This window comes from Onychostruthus taczanowskii, unplaced genomic scaffold (assembly GCF_017590055.1).
Source record: "Onychostruthus taczanowskii isolate IOZ18803 unplaced genomic scaffold, ASM1759005v1 scaffold257, whole genome shotgun sequence".
Taxonomy (NCBI): domain Eukaryota; kingdom Metazoa; phylum Chordata; class Aves; order Passeriformes; family Passeridae; genus Onychostruthus; species Onychostruthus taczanowskii.
The window spans coordinates 125751-145183 of record NW_024499873.1 but is presented as its reverse complement, the minus strand read 5'-3'; the positions used below and the strand labels follow the sequence as shown (position 1 = coordinate 145183).

General features: G+C 54.7%; 1 protein-coding gene across 1 annotated transcript in view; it reads right to left on the bottom strand.

Moving 5' to 3' along the window:
• Positions 1-6842: 6842 nt before the first annotated feature.
• Positions 6843-19433, bottom strand: part of G6PD (glucose-6-phosphate dehydrogenase) — a 14613-nt gene continuing 2022 nt past the window's right edge. The window contains exons 3-13 of the mRNA XM_041407176.1: positions 18852-18889; positions 17840-17948; positions 16774-16991; positions 15929-16084; positions 14129-14254; positions 13948-14041; positions 13203-13389; positions 9751-9986; positions 8675-8751; positions 7684-7776; positions 6843-7325 (exon numbers count right to left, since the gene is read on the bottom strand). Coding sequence (XP_041263110.1) covers positions 7223-7325; positions 7684-7776; positions 8675-8751; positions 9751-9986; positions 13203-13389; positions 13948-14041; positions 14129-14254; positions 15929-16084; positions 16774-16991; positions 17840-17948; positions 18852-18889 — 1437 coding nt within the window. The 3' untranslated portion in view covers positions 6843-7222. The remainder of the gene's footprint in view (positions 7326-7683; positions 7777-8674; positions 8752-9750; positions 9987-13202; positions 13390-13947; positions 14042-14128; positions 14255-15928; positions 16085-16773; positions 16992-17839; positions 17949-18851; positions 18890-19433) is intronic.

Below are 19433 nucleotides of genomic sequence, written 5' to 3'. Positions count from 1 at the left end.
TTTTGTAGGTGTTTTGTAGCTATTGATATCAGTTTGATAGGTGTTAATCTTATTTTGCATTGTATTAACTTGAAGTTGCATTCATTTAAATTTAAATTGTAGTCAATTGCATTTAACTGTGTAAATTTAACTCATAATAGTTTAAATGTAAGTGGTATTAAGTAGTATTTATTTGCATTAACTTTAAGTTGTATGAATTTATATTCAGATTACATTTATTTGAATTTACTTGCAATAATTTTAAACTGAATTTAAACTTGTATTAAACTGTATTTAACTGTATAAATTTAAGTTGTATCAGTTTAAATTTAAGTGGTATTAAATAGTATTTACTTGCATTAACTTTAAATTGTATGAATTTAAATTCAGATTGCATTCATTTGAATTGTATGAATTTCAATTGTATTAAACTGTATTTGGTTGTATAAATTTAAGTTGTATTACTTTAAATGCTATTGAACAATATTTACTTGCATTAACTTTAGGCTGTATGAATTTAAAATATGTATAATATATATGTGTAAATTCTATTAAATTTTATTTAATTGCATAAAACTAAGTTGTATCACTTTAAATAATGTTAAATAGTATTTACTTAAATTAACTTTAAGTTATATGAAATAAGGCTTACATTGCATTAAATTCTATTTACTTATATTAATTTTAAGTTGTATGAATTTCAATTTAAATTGTATTTAATGTTGTAAACTTCTAAAGCTGTATTTGTTTAAATGTCAGTTGTAGTGAATGGTACTTAATGGTATAAAATGTGACTTGTATAAATTTCAATTTAAATTTTATTCAGTTGTGCTAAATTTTACTACGCTTTTAAATTTTACTACGTGTTTAATGCAACATTGCCAGCAGCACCAACCCTCTGCTCTGGGCATGTCCAAACTGTCACATCCTGCTGCCCATCCTGGTGGATGTCCTGCTGGATGTCCTGCTGCCCATCCTGCTGGACATTTTGCTGGATGTCCTGCTGGCCATCCTCCTGCCCATCCTGCTGCCCATCCTGCTGGATGTCCTGCTGGACGTCCTGCTGCCCATCCTGCTGGACATTCTTCTGGATGTCCTGCTGGACATCCTGCTGGACATTCTGCTGGCCATCCTGCTGGATGTCCTGCTGCCCATCCTCCTGCCCATCCTCCTGCTCATCCTCCTAGACAACCTGCTGTCCATCCTGCTGGACATTTTGCTGGATGTCCTGCTGGCCATCCTGCTGGCCATCCTGATGGACATCCTGATGGACATTCTGCTGGCCATCCTCCTGGCCATCCTGCTGGCCATCCTGCTGGACATTCTGCTGGCCATCCTGCTGGATGTCCTTCTGGCCTGAGCATGGCCCAATCAGCTCCGGACACAGGGACACAACAGGAGGGGAATAGGAGAAAGAGAAACAGAAACACAACAGGAGAAAAGAAACAGGAATACAACAGGAGGAGAACAGGAGAAAGAGAAAGAGAAAGAGAAAGAGAAAGAGAAAGAGAAAGAGAAAGAGAAAGAGAAAGAGAAAGAGAAAGACAGAAACACAAGAGGAGGGGAACTGGAGAAAGTGAAACAGAGCCCAGCCCACCTGCTGGGCTGGGCTTAGGGGTGGGAAGCTCTTTGTTCTCCGTGCCCTAAGGACGGTGTTTGCCCCGGCTGGACGGGAACTGGTTCTGAGCAGGGCACAAACCCTGCAGGGAGCAGAGCTGCCCCTGTCTTCTCTGTGGCCCCTTTCAGGCTCAAGGCTCAGCCTCACGTCTCGCCCTGTCCCAGGGGCACATCTGGCACTGCTCAGGGTCCCAGAGGGTTAGGGTTAAGGTTAGGGTTAGCTCAGAGCTGTCAGCAGAGAGCAAAGGATAGCCCTGCCTTTCCCCAGGGATCAAAGGATAGCCCTGCCTTTCCCCAGGGACCAAAGGATAGCCCTGCCTTTCCCCAGGGATCAAAGGATAGCCCTGCCTTTCCCCAGAGATCACCCCAGCAGCTGATGCTCCACCAGCAGCCCCAGCTCACAGGTGCAGCCCCTGCTGAGCCTGAGCTGCCTTTTGGCCGCTGCCTTTGCTTTCCAAGGGAAGAACCTCACTCATCCTTACAGAAACTGCATTCAGGTCATGGCATCTTCTGATTCAAGGGGAATTTTAAAACTAAAAGGCAGAAAGAAAGGGAAAATCCAGCCCCAGGGCAAAGACTGAATGAGAAGTCCAGGGCCTCAAAGGTACTGAGCCACCTAATTCCTATGATCTTTTATCACAGACAAGAGCCTCAACCCCACAGATTCCCAGCTGCCAGAGACCATTTTCCCAGGCTCTCAGAAAGGACTTGGATAAACTAAGAAAGAACTGGCAAACCCTTGGTGTTCCTTTGTTCATTGTTCAAGGAGGTGAAAAATGTGTATTTTATGATTGGCTTTTCGCAAATATTAAAATTGATATTATAGGTGTTATGTTAGAAAGTTATGCTGTATGTCCCGCAGGGCCAATCCCTAAAGGCTCTGATGACCAACACTGCCTGGCTCAATCAGAAGAGTCAGCAATGCCTCTGCAATGATGTATTTAAGAACGAAAAAGCTGCAGGAAGCTCTTTCTCTTTCACCTTTGAAGAGAGGGGAGGGGGCCACGGAAAAAAGGCAATTGTGGGAAGACTGCTCTGCCCTTGGGAGGGACTCATGTTGAAGGAAATGTTGGGCAGGACTGTGACTTGTGAAAATTAGAACCACGTTGGAGAAGTTCCCAGAGAACTGCCTCCCATGGGAAGGACCACATGCACAGCAAGAGAGACTCCTCCCTGAGGGGACTGAAGAAAGATTTTTTTAGAAGTGACACACTGACCAAAACCCCCATGTCTTTGCCTCCCTTCACTGTCGGTGGAAAAGAAAGAAAGGCTGGGGGGTGCAGGAGGGAAGGTGTTTTAAAGGTTTATTTCAGCTCTCATTATCCTCTTTTTTCTTTCTTTTTTTTTTTTAATTCTGTTAATAAACTTTTCTTTATACCTTTTAAAGATTTGAGCGTGTTTTGCCCTTAAAGTGTTCTCTCCTAATCCTTACCTCACCTGTAATAGATGATATGTATAAATTCATGCTGAGACTACAGTAATATCACCGAATGAAAATCCTAGCATACCAAAGGAGGGTTCTGGGACATTCCCTCTGATGAGATTACAGCGATACGCACCAAAATCCTAGCCTGAATATTCATCTCCAGAAATGCTGATTCCAGAGGATTATTTGTCTGACCAAACCCCAGCAATAAGCATTTGATATGCATCATCGATTAGATAAATATGTGTCTTCTAGAATGCATATTGCAGGAGATTTTCCTCTAACAAAGTGAATTATTTACCAGTTTCGGAAAACTCTCAGCAAGAGCAGCAGCAAGAAAGGAAAAACTACATGAACATGCTAAAAGGATAAGATCAATGATAAGAAAGCGAGAAACCCTCCCCAGCAACCCTTGGAGCTTGGAAAGGTATAAAAAAGACTTTATGAGAGCTGTGTCTTCGTGATGCACAGAGGAGAGGAGGCAGAGTGCCCCACCTGTCTCACCCGACGCTGTTAGCCTGGTTCAGCACCGCTCTGATCTTTGCTTGCAGCCTTTTTATGATTGTATTTTAATTATGGAATAAATTCTCCTTATCAATCAAATTGGCTAATTCATTTATAACATCACCCAATGAGCTATTTTTTAAAAATTAATCTTTTCCCCTCCTCAGCGCAATTACAGCATGGGAGAAGGAATGAATGGTTTTTTTTGTGGGTGCTCTGGCGTTTGACCAGCATCAAACCCACCAGGGGAGCCTCTCCCTGCCCAGTTTGGAGCCGGGCTGCCGCTGCCCAGCCCCGCTGTGTCTCTGCCCCTCTCCAGGTTTTTGCTGGGCTGTAACCCCTCTGGGACACCCACCTGGTGCAGCTCCGAGTTTCTGACATCCCATCCGCCACTCCGAGGTTTTGCTCGTCCCTGCCTGCCCAGCTGGCTGTGCTGGGGCTCTGCTGCAGCTCCTTCTGCTGTCCACAGGGGCACTGGCATCGGCTGCTCCCGGCGGTTCGGAAAGGAAGCCCCTTGTCCATCCCTTGCTGCTGGCTGGGACTGGGCCTGTGGTTCTGGCTCTGTGGTTCTGGGTCACTGGGTCTGTGGCTGTGGCTGTCAGTGGGTCTGTGGTTCTGGGTTTGTGGTTCTGGCTCTCACGGGGTCCTGGTTCTGGCTCTGTGGTTCTGGCTGACCCTGGCTCTGTGGTTCTGGCTCTCACTAGGTCTGTGGTTCTGGGTCACTGGGTCTGTGGCTGTGGCTGTCAGTGGGTCTGTGGTTCTGGGTTTGTGGTTCTGGCTCTCACGGGGTCCTGGTTCTGGCTCTGTGGTTCTGGCTCTCTCTAGGTCTGTGGTTCCGGGTCACTGGCTGGCCCTGGATCTCTTGTTCTGGCTCTCACTGGGTCTGTGGTTCTGGGTCCCTGGCTCTGTGGTTCTGGCTGGCTCTGGCTCTGTGGTTCGGGCTCTGTGGTTCTGACAGTCACTGGCTCTATGTTTCTGGCTGTCCCTGGCTCTGTGGTTCTGGCTCTCACTGGGTCTGAGGTTCTGGGTCACTGGGTCTGTGGTTCTGGCTCTCACTGGCTCTGAGGTTCTGGGTCTCTCTGGGTCTGAGGTTCTGGCTGTCCGTGGCTCTGTGGTTCCATTTGTTGCTGCTGTTTGCTCGCCGTGTTTCAGACTAGCGAAGAGCTGTTATTCCTTTTCCCAGTATCTGTGCCCGAAAGCACCAGCATTTCACAGTTACAACAATTCAGAGAGAAGGGGGTCACATTCTCCATCCCAAAGGAGGTTCCTGCCTCCCTTGGCAGACACCTGTCTTTCCAAATGGGACAAGTGCCACCTTCAGGCTTTTTTAACACACGCAGGGATGGGGACTCCACCCTGTCCCTGGGCAAACAATTCCAGTGCCCAGTCACTCTTTCGGAGAAAAATTTTTTCCCAATGTCCAACCTAAACTTTCCTTAGCACAGCTTAAGGCTGTGTCCTCTTGTCCTGTCACTGTTCACTGGGAGAAGAGCCCAACCCCCAGCTGGCTGCACCCTCCTGCCAGGGAGTTGTGAGAGCGATGAGATCTCCCCTGAGCCTCCTCTTCTCCAGGAAAAACAATCCAGCTCCCTCAGCTGCTCCTCACAGGACTGGTGTTCAGACCCCTCACCAGCCTCGTTGCCCTTCTCTGGACGTGTTTGAACATCTCAACATCCTTCCTAAACTGAGGGGCCCAGAACTGGACACAGCACTCGAGGTGCAGCCTCATCTGTGCTGAGCACAGGGGAAAATGTTCCCTTCCTTCCAGGAGGTTCCGTCAGGTCACGGTGGAACCTTGGTGCCATGTTGGTGCAGAGCCTCTCAGAGCTCTCCTGGGTTCCATGAGGTTCCAGAGCCTCACAGTGCTCTCCTGGGTTCCATGAGGTTCCAGAGCCCCCCAGAGCTCTCCTGGGTTCCATGAGGCCCCTCTGTGTCACACTGGAGCCTTTTTCCCAATGTCCAACCTAAACTTTCCTTAGCACAGCTTAAGGCTGTGTCCTCTTGTCCTGTCACTGTTCACTGGGAGAAGAGCCCAACCCCCAGCTGGCTGCACCCTCCTGCCAGGGAGTTGTGAGAGCGATGAGATCTCCCCTGAGCCTCCTCTTCTCCAGGAAAAACAATCCAGCTCCCTCAGCTGCTCCTCACAGGACTGGTGTTCAGACCCCTCACCAGCCTCGTTGCCCTTCTCTGGACGTGTTTGAACATCTCAACATCCTTCCTAAACTGAGGGGCCCAGAACTGGACACAGCACTCGAGGTGCAGCCTCATCTGTGCTGAGCACAGGGGAAAATGTTCCCTTCCTTCCAGGAGGTTCCGTCAGGTCACGGTGGAACCTTGGTGCCATGTTGGTGCAGAGCCTCTCAGAGCTCTCCTGGGTTCCATGAGGTTCCAGAGCCTCACAGTGCTCTCCTGGGTTCCATGAGGTTCCAGAGCCTCACAGTGCTCTCCTGGGTTCCATGAGGTTCCAGAGCCCCCCAGAGCTCTCCTGGGTTCCATGAGGCCCCTCTGTGTCACACTGGAGCCTGGGTTCCATGAGCTCTGGCAAGCTCCCAGTGGCATCTGGGTTGAGTGAGGCCCAGCTCTCACAGTTGACACCTGGTTAAAAGAGGTTCCATAACCTCACTCCGCTCTCCGGGGTTCCCTGAGGCCCCACAGTGTCCCCTTGGTTCCATGAGGGGGTGGCTGGGAGCTCCTGCCCCCTCAGCGGCCGGGGGACAGTGCCATCAGCCCTTCTGTGCCATGCCTGTGCTTGTCTGTGCCACGCTCACGGCGTGGAACGCCCGGCAAGTGCTCAGGTGTGCTCAGGTGTGCTCAGGTGTGGTGACAGGGGGAACATCAGCGCTCAGGTGCTGCCCCGCCCTCTTTGGCCCTGCCCCCTCCCACCACCTCTGGATTGGCTGCTGGCCCGCTGGCCCCGCCCCCATTAGAGCTCTCTGGGCAACGGCAATGCTTCCTTATTAGCATAAACCCTGCCTTCTCATTAGCATAAGCCCAGTTTTCTCATTAGCATAAACCCCGCTCGTGCGCCTCCACGCCCCCCATGGTGATTGTGCCCCACAAGTGCCAGGGGTCCTGATCCCACAAGTGCTGGGGTACTGCCCCATAACTGTTGGGGTCCTGACCCCCAAGTATTAGGGTTCTGTCCCCCAAGTGTTGAAGCTCTGCCCCCCAAGTGTTGGGGTTCTGCCCCCCAAGTGTTGGGGTCCTGCCCCACAAGTGTTGGGGTTCTGCCCCATAAGTGCCATGGGGGGCTCTGCCCAGTAAGTGCCTGGGGGCAATTAGAAGGTGTTGGTGATAATTAATTAGCCAAAGGTGGGTTTAATTGGTCCTGGTTAATAGCACGTTAATTGATTAATTGATTAGCATTAATCATTAATTGTTCCCATGGGGGGAAGGGATATTGAAGGGGTAATTAAGCTTTGGGGACTTGATTGGGGGATGGGGAGCTTTGGTCCCAGCTGCAGGGGTTGGAGGGCCCAGGGGGGTCTATAGGGCAAGGTTGGGGGGCTCCACGGGGTGGGGGGGTTATGGGGGTCACCCCCAGCCCAGAGGTGTTTTTGGGGGGCTGGAGTGTGTTGGGGGCAGAAGGGAGGGTTATGGAGCAGGATTTGAGGGGATTACGGGGCAGGGGGGTCCCATGGGGCACCAACCCCCAGCCCAGAGCCCTGGAGTGTTTTTGGGGGGTCCGGCCATGGGTCAGGGGTGGGGGTCGGGCCCGGGGGGGGGCACCCACCGGTAGGTGCCCTCGTACAGGAACCCCGCCCGCCGCAGGAGCTCGTCCGCCTCGGGGGGGCCCCGGCTGAGAAAGGGGGAGATCCAGGGTCAGGGAGAGCCCTGGGACCCTCCAGTCCCCAACGGGACCCCCCCAAATCCCCAGTGGGATCCCCCAAATCCTCCATGAGACCCCCAGGACCCCCCCAAGCCCCTGGGACAATGCAAATCCCCAGTGGGACTCCTGGGACCCCCAGATCCCCAACAGGACCCCCAGGACCAGCCCCTCCCACCCAGGTGTGCCCAGGTGCCCCCCAGACCCCCAAATTCCTGCACCAGGTACCCTCCCATTGCCCCCCCAGGTCCCCCACCCCCCAGCCCCCCCAAACCACTTCATATCTCCCCCCAGGTGCCCCCCCAGGTGCCCCCCAGGTGTGCCCCCTCACCTGCCATAGGGGTAGGGGATGGGGGGCTCACGGCGCTGCTCGATCTGGTGCAGCAGGGGGGTGAAGATGCGCCAGGCCTCACGCAGCTCGTCACTGGGGGGAGGGGAGACACCCCAAAACTGACGCAGGGGAACCCCAAAACTCCCCCAAACCTCACCTGAGCTCACCTGGGCCCTCCCCAGGCTCACCTGGGCAACGCCAGAGCACACCTAGGCCCCCAAACTGGTCCCATCTTCTCCTCCAAACTGGTCCCACCTGTCCCCTCAAACTCACCTGACCCCTTTTTCCCCTCCGCCCTAAACTGGTCCCATCACCCCCCTTACACTGGTACTCCCTGCCCTACCCAGAGTCACCTGCCCCCGCTAAACTGGTCCCATCTTCCCCCCCAAACTGGCCTCACCTGTCCTCCCCATGTCCCACCTGCCCCCGCTCAAACCAGTCCAATCTGCCCCTCCAAACTGGTCCTATCTTCCCCCCTCAAAATCCTGCCTTCCCCCCACAACCTGGCTTCACCTGCCCCTCCCAAACGTCATCCCCCCCCCACCTCAGACTGGTCCCACCTGCCCCTCTAAACTGGTCTCACTCGCCCCCCTCAAACTGGACTCACCTGTCCCCCCATGTCCCACCTGTCCCTCCCAGACTCTTCAGCTCCTCCAAACTGATCCTACCTGTACTGCCACCCCCACCCCCCCCTCTCATCTGTCACCTATGTCCCACCTGTGTCCTTCCCACCCCAAGTCCCACCTGCCCCCACCATGTCTCACCTGTCCCCAGGTGTCACCTGTCCCTGTGTCCCACCTGTCCCCATGTCCCACCTATGCCCTCCCATCTGTGTCATACCTGTCCCCAGGTAACACCTGTCCCTCCATCCCACCTATCTTCTGTCCCACCTGTCACCAGTCTCTGCATCCCACCTGTCCCACCTTATCCCCACATCCCACTGTCCCCACCATGTTCCCCCTGTCCCCAGGTGTCAGCTGTCCCCTCTCACCTGCGCACAAAGTGCATTTGGTTCCCACAGATGACGTCCAGCAGCAGCCGCTCGTAGGCGTCCGGCAGCTTCACGTCCTGGGGGCACCAGGGTGGTCTGGGGGGGTCTGGGGGCACCCCAGGTGTGGGGGAACACCCCCAGGTGTGGGGGGACACCTGGGCTTTGGGGGGACCCCAGGATTTGAGGATTTTGGGGGCTCTTCTGGGTTTGAGATGGCCCCAAGTGTGTGGAGAACACCCAGGATTTGGGGGGGACCCAGGTGGGTTTTGGGGGGGCTCAGGTGGGTTTGGGAACAGATCCAGGTGGGTTTTGGGGACCTCTCCAGGTGTGGAGAACCCCCTGAGGTGTGACGTCAACACCCCCAATTTTGGGGTCTCAATGTTCCAATTTTGATCTCAGCACTCCAATTTTGTGTCTCAGTGTTGAGATTTCTGGGTTCCAACCCTGTTTCTGGGTCTGCAAAGCACATTTTGGGTCTCAATGGTCCATTTTCATGTCCCCAACCCCCATTTTTGGACGCCAATCTTCAATTTTTGGGTCCCCAAACCCCATTTTTCTGTTCCCAAACCCCATTTTGAGTCTTGGTGCTCTATTTTCATGTCCCAAAACTCCATTTTTGGATCCCCAAACCGTATTTTTGGGCCTCAGTGGTCCATTTTTGTATCCCCAAATCCCATTTCTGTGTCCCCATATCCCATTTTTTGTCCCCAGCCCCATTTCCATGTCCCTAAACCCCATTTTTGGGTCTCAATGCTCCATTCCCGTGTCCCCATCCCCATTCCTCTGTCCCCAAGCCCCATTTTTGGGTCTCAATGCTCCATTCCTGTGTCCCCAAACCCCATTTTTGGGTATCAGTGCTCCTTTCCCATGTCCCCATTCCTATTCCCATGTCTCTAAACCCCATTTCTGGGTCTCAATGCTCCATTCCCATGTCCCCATCCCCATTTTTGTGTCTCCAAACCCCATTTCTGGGTCTCAATGCTCCATTTTTGTGTCCCTAACCCCCATTTTTGGATCTCACCCCCCATTTTTGGGTCTCAATGCTCCATTCCCGTGTCCCTGCCTGTTCTGGGTACCTTGTACCGGCTGCCGTAGGTGAGGTCAAGCTCAGACTCCTCGGGCCGCAGGAACATGCCGGGTTTCTTGGTGTTCAGTTTGGCGTAGACGGCCTCGCGTGGCTGCACCCGCACCACCAGCTCGTTGCGCTTGCACTGCTGCGCGAAGATGTCCCCGGGCACCTCCCGGAACTGCAGCCGCACCTCGGCCTTGCGCTCATTCAGCGCCTTCCCGCAGCGCAGCACGAACGGGACACCTGGAGACAGGCATTGTCATTGTCACCATTGTCATCATCAAAGTCATCATTATGATCATTGTCATCATCGACATCATCATTGTCATCAACATCCGTCAACATCCATCAACATCATCACCATCCATGGCCATCCCAGCGCCTTCCCGCAGTGCAGCATGAACGGGACACCTGGGGACAGGTGCTGGCATTGTCACCATTGTCATCATCAACCTAATCATCATCATCATCATCATTATTATTGTCATCATCGACATCATCACCAGGCATCACCATCTGTCAACATCCACTAACACCATCCCCATCCATGCCCAGTCCAGCATCACAGCACAAATGGGACACCTGGGGACAGTGGCATTGGCATTGTCACCATTGTCATCGTCAACATCATCGTTGTCATCACTGTCATTGTCAACATCAACATCAACATCCATCATCACCCCCCATGGCCATCCCAGCACCTTCCCGCAGCGCAGCACAAATGGGACGCGTGGGGACAGCGGTGTTGTTGGCATTGTCAATGCCATCATTGTCATCATTGTCATCACTAACATCACTGTCATCAACATCACGATCCACATTATCATCATCATTGTCATCAACATCCATCAACATCACCATCCACATCATCATTGTCATCGTCATCATCAACATTGTCATCAATTCATCAACATCCAGCCTCATCCATCCCCATCCATCACCAGCCCAGCAGCACAGCACAAATGGGATGCCTGGGGACAGCGGCATTGTTAGCATTGTCGGCATTGTCATCGTCAATATCATCGTCATCATTGTCATCACTAACATCATTGTCGTCAACATCATCATCCACATTGTCATTGTCGTCATCGACATCATCATTACCATCAACATCCATCACCAGCACAGCAGCACAGCACAAAAGGGATGCTTGGAGACACTAGCATCATTGGCATCGCTGGCATTGTCACCATCAATATCATCATTGACATCATTGTCATCGCTAACATCATCGTCATCAACATCCATCAACATCATCATCCACAACATCATCATCATTGACATCAACTCCATCACCATCCCTATAATCATCATCATTGTCATTGTCAGCACTAACATCACTGACATCAACATCCATCACCATCCACATCATCATCATTGTCACCACTAACATCATCATCATCATCACCATCCATCAATATCCATCCCCATCCATCAACATAATCCCCATCCATCACCAGCCCAACAGTACAGCACAAATGGGACACCTGAGGACAGCGGCATCGTTGGCATTGTCACCATCAATATCATCATTGTCATCACTAACATCATCATCATCAAAATCCATCACCATCCATCACCATCCCAGGCGCCTTCCCGCAGCATGAACAGGACACCTGGGGACAGTGGCATTGTCATCACTGTCACTGTCAGCATCAATATTATCAGCATCATCAACTTCCATCAACATCACCATCCACATCATCATTGTCATAATCAACATCATCATTGTCATCAACATCCATCAACATCATCAACATAATCACCATCCCTCACCATCCCAGTACCTTCCCACAGTGCAGCATGGAGGGAACATGTGAGGGGTTGTCATCATGGTCATCTTTGCCATTGTCATCACCAACATTGTCATCAACATCACTGATGTTATCAACACTAGCATCCTCAACATTGACATCATCATCATTGACATGGTCATCAGTCCCATCATCTCATCATCTATGCTGTCAGCAGCAGCACCAGCATCACCAACATTGTAAACATCATCAGTCATCGACACCCATCAACATGGTCATCGTCACCATCAGCATCATCATCAATTCCAGCAACATCATCATCATCATCACCAATGTCATCATCAACATTGATCAACATCATCATATTCATCATCATGATGCTTATCATCATCATCAACACCCATCACTATCATCGCTACCAACATAATCATCATTGTCATCATCAACATCCATCAACATTGTCATCATCATCATCATCCACATCATCAACATCCATCACCATCAACAACACTGCCACCAACAGTGTTATCATCCACATTGTCAACATCCATCAACATCACCACAATCATCAGCATCGACCATCATAATCAATGTCATCAACGTCCAACAGCACTGTCATCATCATCAACATCCATGCACCAACATTATCATTACTATCACCATCCACGTTGTCAAAATCCATCACCATCATCGACAATGTCACCACCAACATTATCAAAGTCATCAACATCCATTAATGTTATCACCATCATCACCACAATCATCATCCATCAGTGTCATCACAGTCCTCACCATCCATCATCACCACCACGCATCCCCGTCCCAGCATGTTCCTGTAGTGCAGCACCAACAGCACAGCTGGGACACCATCAGCATTGTCACCACCAGCATCATCATCATCATCATCATCATAGACCATTGCTTATCATCTCCATCATCATTCCAACCATCACCATCATGGTCAACATCTCTGTCATCCTCTGGTCATCAATGTCACCATTGTGGCCATTGCCATCATCAGCACCATCTCCTGGCCAGCATCATCATCATCACCATCATCAGCACCATCTCCTGGCCACCATCATCATCACTATCAGCAGCACCATCTCCTGGCCACCATCATCATCACTATGAGCAGCGCCATCTCCTGGCCACCAGCAGCAGCAGCAGCAGCAGCAGCACCATCTCCTGGCCACCACCAGCAGCAGCGGCTGCACCCCCATCTCCTGGCCACCATCATCATCACTATGAGCAGCGCCATCTCCTGGCCACCAGCAGCAGCAGCAGCAGCAGCAGCACCATCTCCTGGCCACCACCAGCAGCAGCGGCTGCACCCCCATCTCCTGGCCACCATCATCATCACTATCAACAGCACCATCTCCTGGCCACCACCAGCAGCAGCAGCAGCACCACCATCTCCTGGCCACCATCATCATCACTATCAGCAGCACCATCTCCTGGCCACCAGCAGCAGCAGCAGCAGCAACAGCACCATCTCCTGGCCACCATCATCACCGCCATCAACAGCACCATCTCCACAACCACCTGCATGAGCAGCAGCAGGACCATCTCCATGGCCACCATCACCATCACCATCACTGGCACTATTTCCATCACCACCACTATCATCATCACAGCCACAAATATCATCACCATGGTAACTATTACCACCACCATCACAGCCATCACCATCATCCCCTCTCACCGTCCCAGCGCTCGTTGGCCACGCGCAGCACAGCGGTGGCGAAGGTGGGTGTGGTGGAGCCGGGGGGCACCGTGGGGTCATCCAGGTAGCCCTTCTGTGCCTCGGGGGGGCCATCAGGGTTGCCCACATACTGGCCCAGCACTACGTCCTGCAGCTCCACTGGGCTGATGCACTTGAGCACCTTCACCTGTGGGACAGGTGAGGGACACCTGGTTATGGGGGCTCTGGTGAGACCACGGGGTGGGACTGTTTGGGGATGTGTTTATGGGGGCCACCAGTAAGAACAGGCAATGGGATGGGGGTGTGGGGGATGTGATCATTGGGGGGACATCAACAAGAAGGTACTGATAGGATGTGGTCTGGGACATGGGCACAGGAGTTGTGGCATTGGGGTCCACCGCTGATAACAGGATGACAGGACATGGCTGGGGACATGGTCAGTGACAACATGGCCAGGGGGAATGTGGTTTTGGGGTGCCAGCATCAATAATGGGGTGATATAACAAAGTTGAGGATGTGGCCATGGGGAGGGTAGCTTTGGGGGCCACCATCAAGAACATGGTGGTGGGATATGACTGGGGTGGGGGAATGTGGCCATAGGGAGACACAACCCTGGGGCCACCTGGGGATGGTCCCTGTGGCCGTGACCATGATGTGACCATCAGGGACATAAAGCTCAGTGACCACTGTGGTGTCAGGGGGTGGTGACGTTTTGGTGACACCCCAGTGTCCCTGCTGTCCCCACCTTCTCATCACGGACATCATCGGGGTTGGTGGACGCCGGCTTCTCCATGGCCACGAGGCAGAGCAGCTGCAGAAGGTGGTTCTGCATCACGTCCCTGTGGGGAGCCGGCGCTGCCACGGGGTCGGGGGACACGGAGGGATGTGGAGGGGACACGGGGACACCGGGGGATGTCCATCCTCACCGGATGATGCCAAAGTCATCGAAGTAGCCGCCGCGCCCCTCGGTGCCGAAGGGCTCCTTGAAGGTGAGCACCACGCAGGCGACGTTGTCGCGGTTCCAGATGGGCCCGAAGATGCGGTTGCCGAACCTGGGGTGGGTGAGGGATGGGTGAGGAGTGCTGTGCGTGTTCCCGTGTCCCCTCCCATGTCCCCTGTCCCCTCCCGTGTCCCCGGCTCACCACAGCACCATGAGGCTCTGCACCATCTCCTTGCCCAGGTAGTGGTCCATGCGGTAGATCTGCTCCTCGCGGAACAGGTGTGTCCCTGTGTTCCCTCCCATGTCCCCTGTCCCCTTCCATGTCGCCTGTCCCCTCCCTGTCCCCGTGTCCCCTTCCACATCCCTGTCCCCAGCGCACCGCAGCACCATGAGGCTCTGCACCATCTCCTTGCCCAGGTAGTGGTCCATGCGGTAGATCTGCTCCTCGCGGAACAGCGCGCTCAGGTGCGCCGACAGCTCCTCCGACGAGCCCAGGTCCCGCCCAAACGGCTTCTCCACGATCACACGGTTCCACCTGGGGACAGGGACACAGGGACGTGAGGGCAGGGACAGGGGGACATGGGGGAATATGGAGACATGACAGACACGGACATAGGGGAACACGCAGAGACACAGGGGACACGGAACATATGGGGACACGAGGAACATGGGGGACATGGAGACACATGAGACATAAGGAATGTAGGGACATGGGGGGACACGAGGACACAGGGGACACATGGGCACACAGGGACACATGGGGACATGGGGGGCCTCAGGATACACGGGGACACACAGTGGCACACAGGAATACAGAAGGTGTGGGGCTACACGAGAGCACAAGGACACAAGGGACATGGGGACACGGGGACACAAAAGGATACACAAGCAGCATGGGGACACACGGAACATGGGATATGGGGAACATGGGAATGTGCAGGGACACAGGGGAAATGGTCCCCGTGTCCCCACTCACCCCTGGCCCATGCACAGAGCCCTTAGGTGCTGTCACAGGTGTGTCCCCTTGTCCCCACTCAACCCTGGCCCATGCACAGAGCCCTTAGGTGCTGTCACAGGTGTGTCCGCTTGTCCCCACTCACCCCTGGCCCATGCACAGAGCCCTTAGGTGCTGTCACAGGTGTGTCCCCGTGTCCCCACTCACCCCTGGCCCCTGCACAGAGCCCTCAGGTGCTGGGTCACAGGTGTGTCCCCGTGTCCCCACTCACCCCTGGCCCAAGCACAGAGCCCTCAGGTGCTGTCCCAGGTGTGTCCCCGTGTCCCCACTCCCCCCTGGCCCATGCACAGAGCCCTCAGGTTCTGGGTCACAGGTGTGTACACGCTGGGGGGCAGTGCCAGGTAGAAGAGCCGGTGGGCGCGGTCGCCCCCGGGCAGCCCCCGCAGGTGAGTGTCCAGTGCCCGGAACGAGGCCTCGTCCGTGTACTGACCCCGCACGAAGCTCTGCAGGGACAGGAACGTGGCCAGGCGGGGCTCATCCTCAGGGGTCACCTGTGGGGACACACGGGGATGGGTGAGACAGGGACAGGTGAGACAGGTCGCCTGTCCCCTCCCTGTCCCCGTGTCCCCTTCCACATCCCTGTCCCCAGCGCACCGCAGCACCATGAGGCTCTGCACCATCTCCTTGCCCAGGTAGTGGTCCATGCGGTAGATCTGCTCCTCGCGGAACAGGTGTGTCCCTGTGTTCCCTCCCATGTCCCCTGTCCCCTTCCATGTCGCCTGTCCCCTCCCTGTCCCCGTGTCCCCTTCCACATCCCTGTCCCCAGCGCACCGCAGCACCATGAGGCTCTGCACCATCTCCTTGCCCAGGTAGTGGTCCATGCGGTAGATCTGCTCCTCGCGGAACAGCGCGCTCAGGTGCGCCGACAGCTCCTCCGACGAGCCCAGGTCCCGCCCAAACGGCTTCTCCACGATCACACGGTTCCACCTGGGGACAGGGACACAGGGACGTGAGGGCAGGGACAGGGGGACATGGGGGAATATGGAGACATGACAGACACGGACATAGGGGAACACGCAGAGACACAGGGGACACGGAACATATGGGGACACGAGGAACATGGGGGACATGGAGACACATGAGACATAAGGAATGTAGGGACATGGGGGGACACGAGGACACAGGGGACACATGGGCACACAGGGACACATGGGGACATGGGGGGCCTCAGGATACACGGGGACACACAGTGGCACACAGGAATACAGAAGGTGTGGGGCTACACGAGAGCACAAGGACACAAGGGACATGGGGACACGGGGACACAAAAGGATACACAAGCAGCATGGGGACACACGGAACATGGGATATGGGGAACATGGGAATGTGCAGGGACACAGGGGAAATGGTCCCCGTGTCCCCACTCACCCCTGGCCCATGCACAGAGCCCTTAGGTGCTGTCACAGGTGTGTCCCCTTGTCCCCACTCAACCCTGGCCCATGCACAGAGCCCTTAGGTGCTGTCACAGGTGTGTCCGCTTGTCCCCACTCACCCCTGGCCCATGCACAGAGCCCTTAGGTGCTGTCACAGGTGTGTCCCCGTGTCCCCACTCACCCCTGGCCCAAGCACAGAGCCCTCAGGTGCTGTCCCAGGTGTGTCCCCGTGTCCCCACTCACCCCTGGCCCATGCACAGAGCCCTCAGGTTCTGGGTCACAGGTGTGTACACGCTGGGGGGCAGTGCCAGGTAGAAGAGCCGGTGGGCGCGGTCGCCCCCGGGCAGCCCCCGCAGGTGAGTGTCCAGTGCCCGGAACGAGGCCTCGTCCGTGTACTGACCCCGCACGAAGCTCTGCAGGGACAGGAACGTGGCCAGGCGGGGCTCATCCTCAGGGGTCACCTGTGGGGACACACGGGGATGGGTGAGACAGGGACAGGTGAGACAGGGACAGGGGGCAGGGACAGGGGACAGGTGAGACAGGGACAGGTGAGACAGGGACAGGGGGCAGGTGAGATAGAGACAGGTGAGACAAGGACAGGGAACAGATGAGATAGGGAGAGGTGAAACAGGGACAGGTGAGACAGGGACAGGGAACAGGTGAGACAGGGATAGGTGAGACAGGGACAGGGGACAGATAAGACAGGGACAGGTGAGACAGGGACAGGGAACAGGTGAGACAGGGACAGGTGAGACAGACGGGACAGATGAGACAGGGACAGGTGAGACAAGGACAGGGGGCAGGTGAGACAGGGACAGGGGGCAGGGCCAGGGGACAGGTGAGACAGGGACAGGTGAGACAGGGACAAGAACGTGGCCAGGTGCGGCCCATCCTCAGAGGTCACCTGTGGGGACACACAGGGACAGGTGAGACAGGAACAGGAACACAGCCAGACAGGGACTGTTCTCAGGGGTCATCTGTGAGGACAGGGAGGGACAGGGGACAGGTGAGACAGAGGACACAGGGACAGGGGACAGGTGAGATAAGGGACACAGGGACCATCATCAGGAGTCACCTGTGGAGACAGACAGGGACAGGTGAAACAAGGGACACAGGGACAGGGGACAGGTGAGACAGAAACAGGAATACGGCCAAGTAGGCCCTGTTCTCAGTGACAGACCAGGACAGGGGACAGGTAGGACAGGAACATGGCCAAGCAGGGCCTGTCCTTGGGGGTCACCTGGGGACAGGTGGGGCCAGGAAGGTTCAGGTGAGGTCAGGAGGGGACAGGAGGGGACAGCACTGTCACCTTGAGGTAGGGCAGGGTCTGCTCCCGGATGAGCTCCACGGTGAGGGGCGAGCGGGCGAAGCCGACGACGCGCGTGGCATCGGGGAGGAGCCCATCCCGGAACAGCCACCTGGGAAAGGGACAGTGCTGTCACTTGTGCCACTATCAGTGTCCCCAAACCCCCCCAGGGACACCGGCATCGGGGAGGAGCCCGTCCCACAACAACCACCTGGGGGACAGCACTGTCACCTGTGTCACCAAGCCCCTGGGGCCACCCCCAGCACTGTCAACACCCACCTCTAGGGACAGCAGGGTAAGGTGACACAGGTGTCACCAACCCTCCCTCAGGATGGTGACACTGGTAACGGGGGCTCCTGTCCCCGTGTCACCCTGGGACAGGTAACAAAGGGACAGGTGACACAGAGGTAACAGAAGCAGCAAAAGGAGGAACTGGGACACTGGGTCATACGGGGGACACCGGTGCCAGCTGGTGACACAAGTGGCCCTGGGGACAGCAGAGACACACAGCTGTGGTGACAGTGGGGACAGAGCAGACAATGACAGCACTGCTGACTGGTAGCACTGGAGACAGCACTGAGTGACATTGGTGGCTCTGGGGACAGCAGCGACCCAGAGTGGCCCTGGTGGCCCTGGCAATATCAGTGACCCCAGTGACCCTGGGGACAGGTGGGGACATTGGTGGCCCAGGGGCCATTGGTGACCCTGGTTGCCTGGAGGGCTATGGGGACATTGGTGACCCTGGTGACAGGTTGAACCCAGGCGGCCTTGTCACACCATTGTTCCTATTGTCCCTTCAGTGTCCATACTCTCCCCAGGTGTCCCCTCGGTGTCCCTGCTGTCCCTAGGTGTCCCCATTGTCTCCTCAGTGTCCCCGCTGTCCCCATTGCCCTCTCAGTGTCCCTGCTGTCCCCACTGTCCTCTCCGTGTCCCTGCTGTCCCTGTTGTCCCCAGGTGTGCCCAATGTCCCCTCAGTGTCCCTGCTGTCCCCAGGTGTCCCCAGTTGTCCCCGTACCAGATCGTGGGGTAAATCTTCTTCCTGGCGAGGTCGCCCTGTGGGGGAGGGGTCCTCAGAGGTGGGGGAGGGACGAGGCCAGCGCCGGGTGCGGCCCCGGCCCCTCCCCCACCCCCTGGAATGTGCTGAGTCAGCGCCGCCGCCCTCCCCCACCCCCCCAATCTCCTTTATTTCCCCCCAAATCTCCCAATTCCCTTTACTGCCCCTAAATTTTTTTTCCAGCTCTCAATATTCCCCCATTTTCCCCTCAGATTTGCTTCCCCCTTTTTTCCTCCTTCCAGCCCCCCAATTTCCCCACAATTCCTTCATTCTCCCTTCCAGTCCCTCAATTTCCCCCCAAACCCCTCCATCCCTTCCCCAGCCCCCCAAGTCCCCCCAAATCCCTTCATTCCCCCTTCTCCCCTTACAACCCCCCAATATCCCTCCTAAACCCCTTTATTCAATCCTAAAAGCCCCAAATTTCTCTCCCTAAACCCCTTATTTCCCCCCCTCCAGCTCCCCAATTCCTCCCCAAACCCCTTTATTCCCCCATCCCCCAAATTTCTGCCCCTAATGCCTTTCATTCCCCCTCCACCCCCCCAA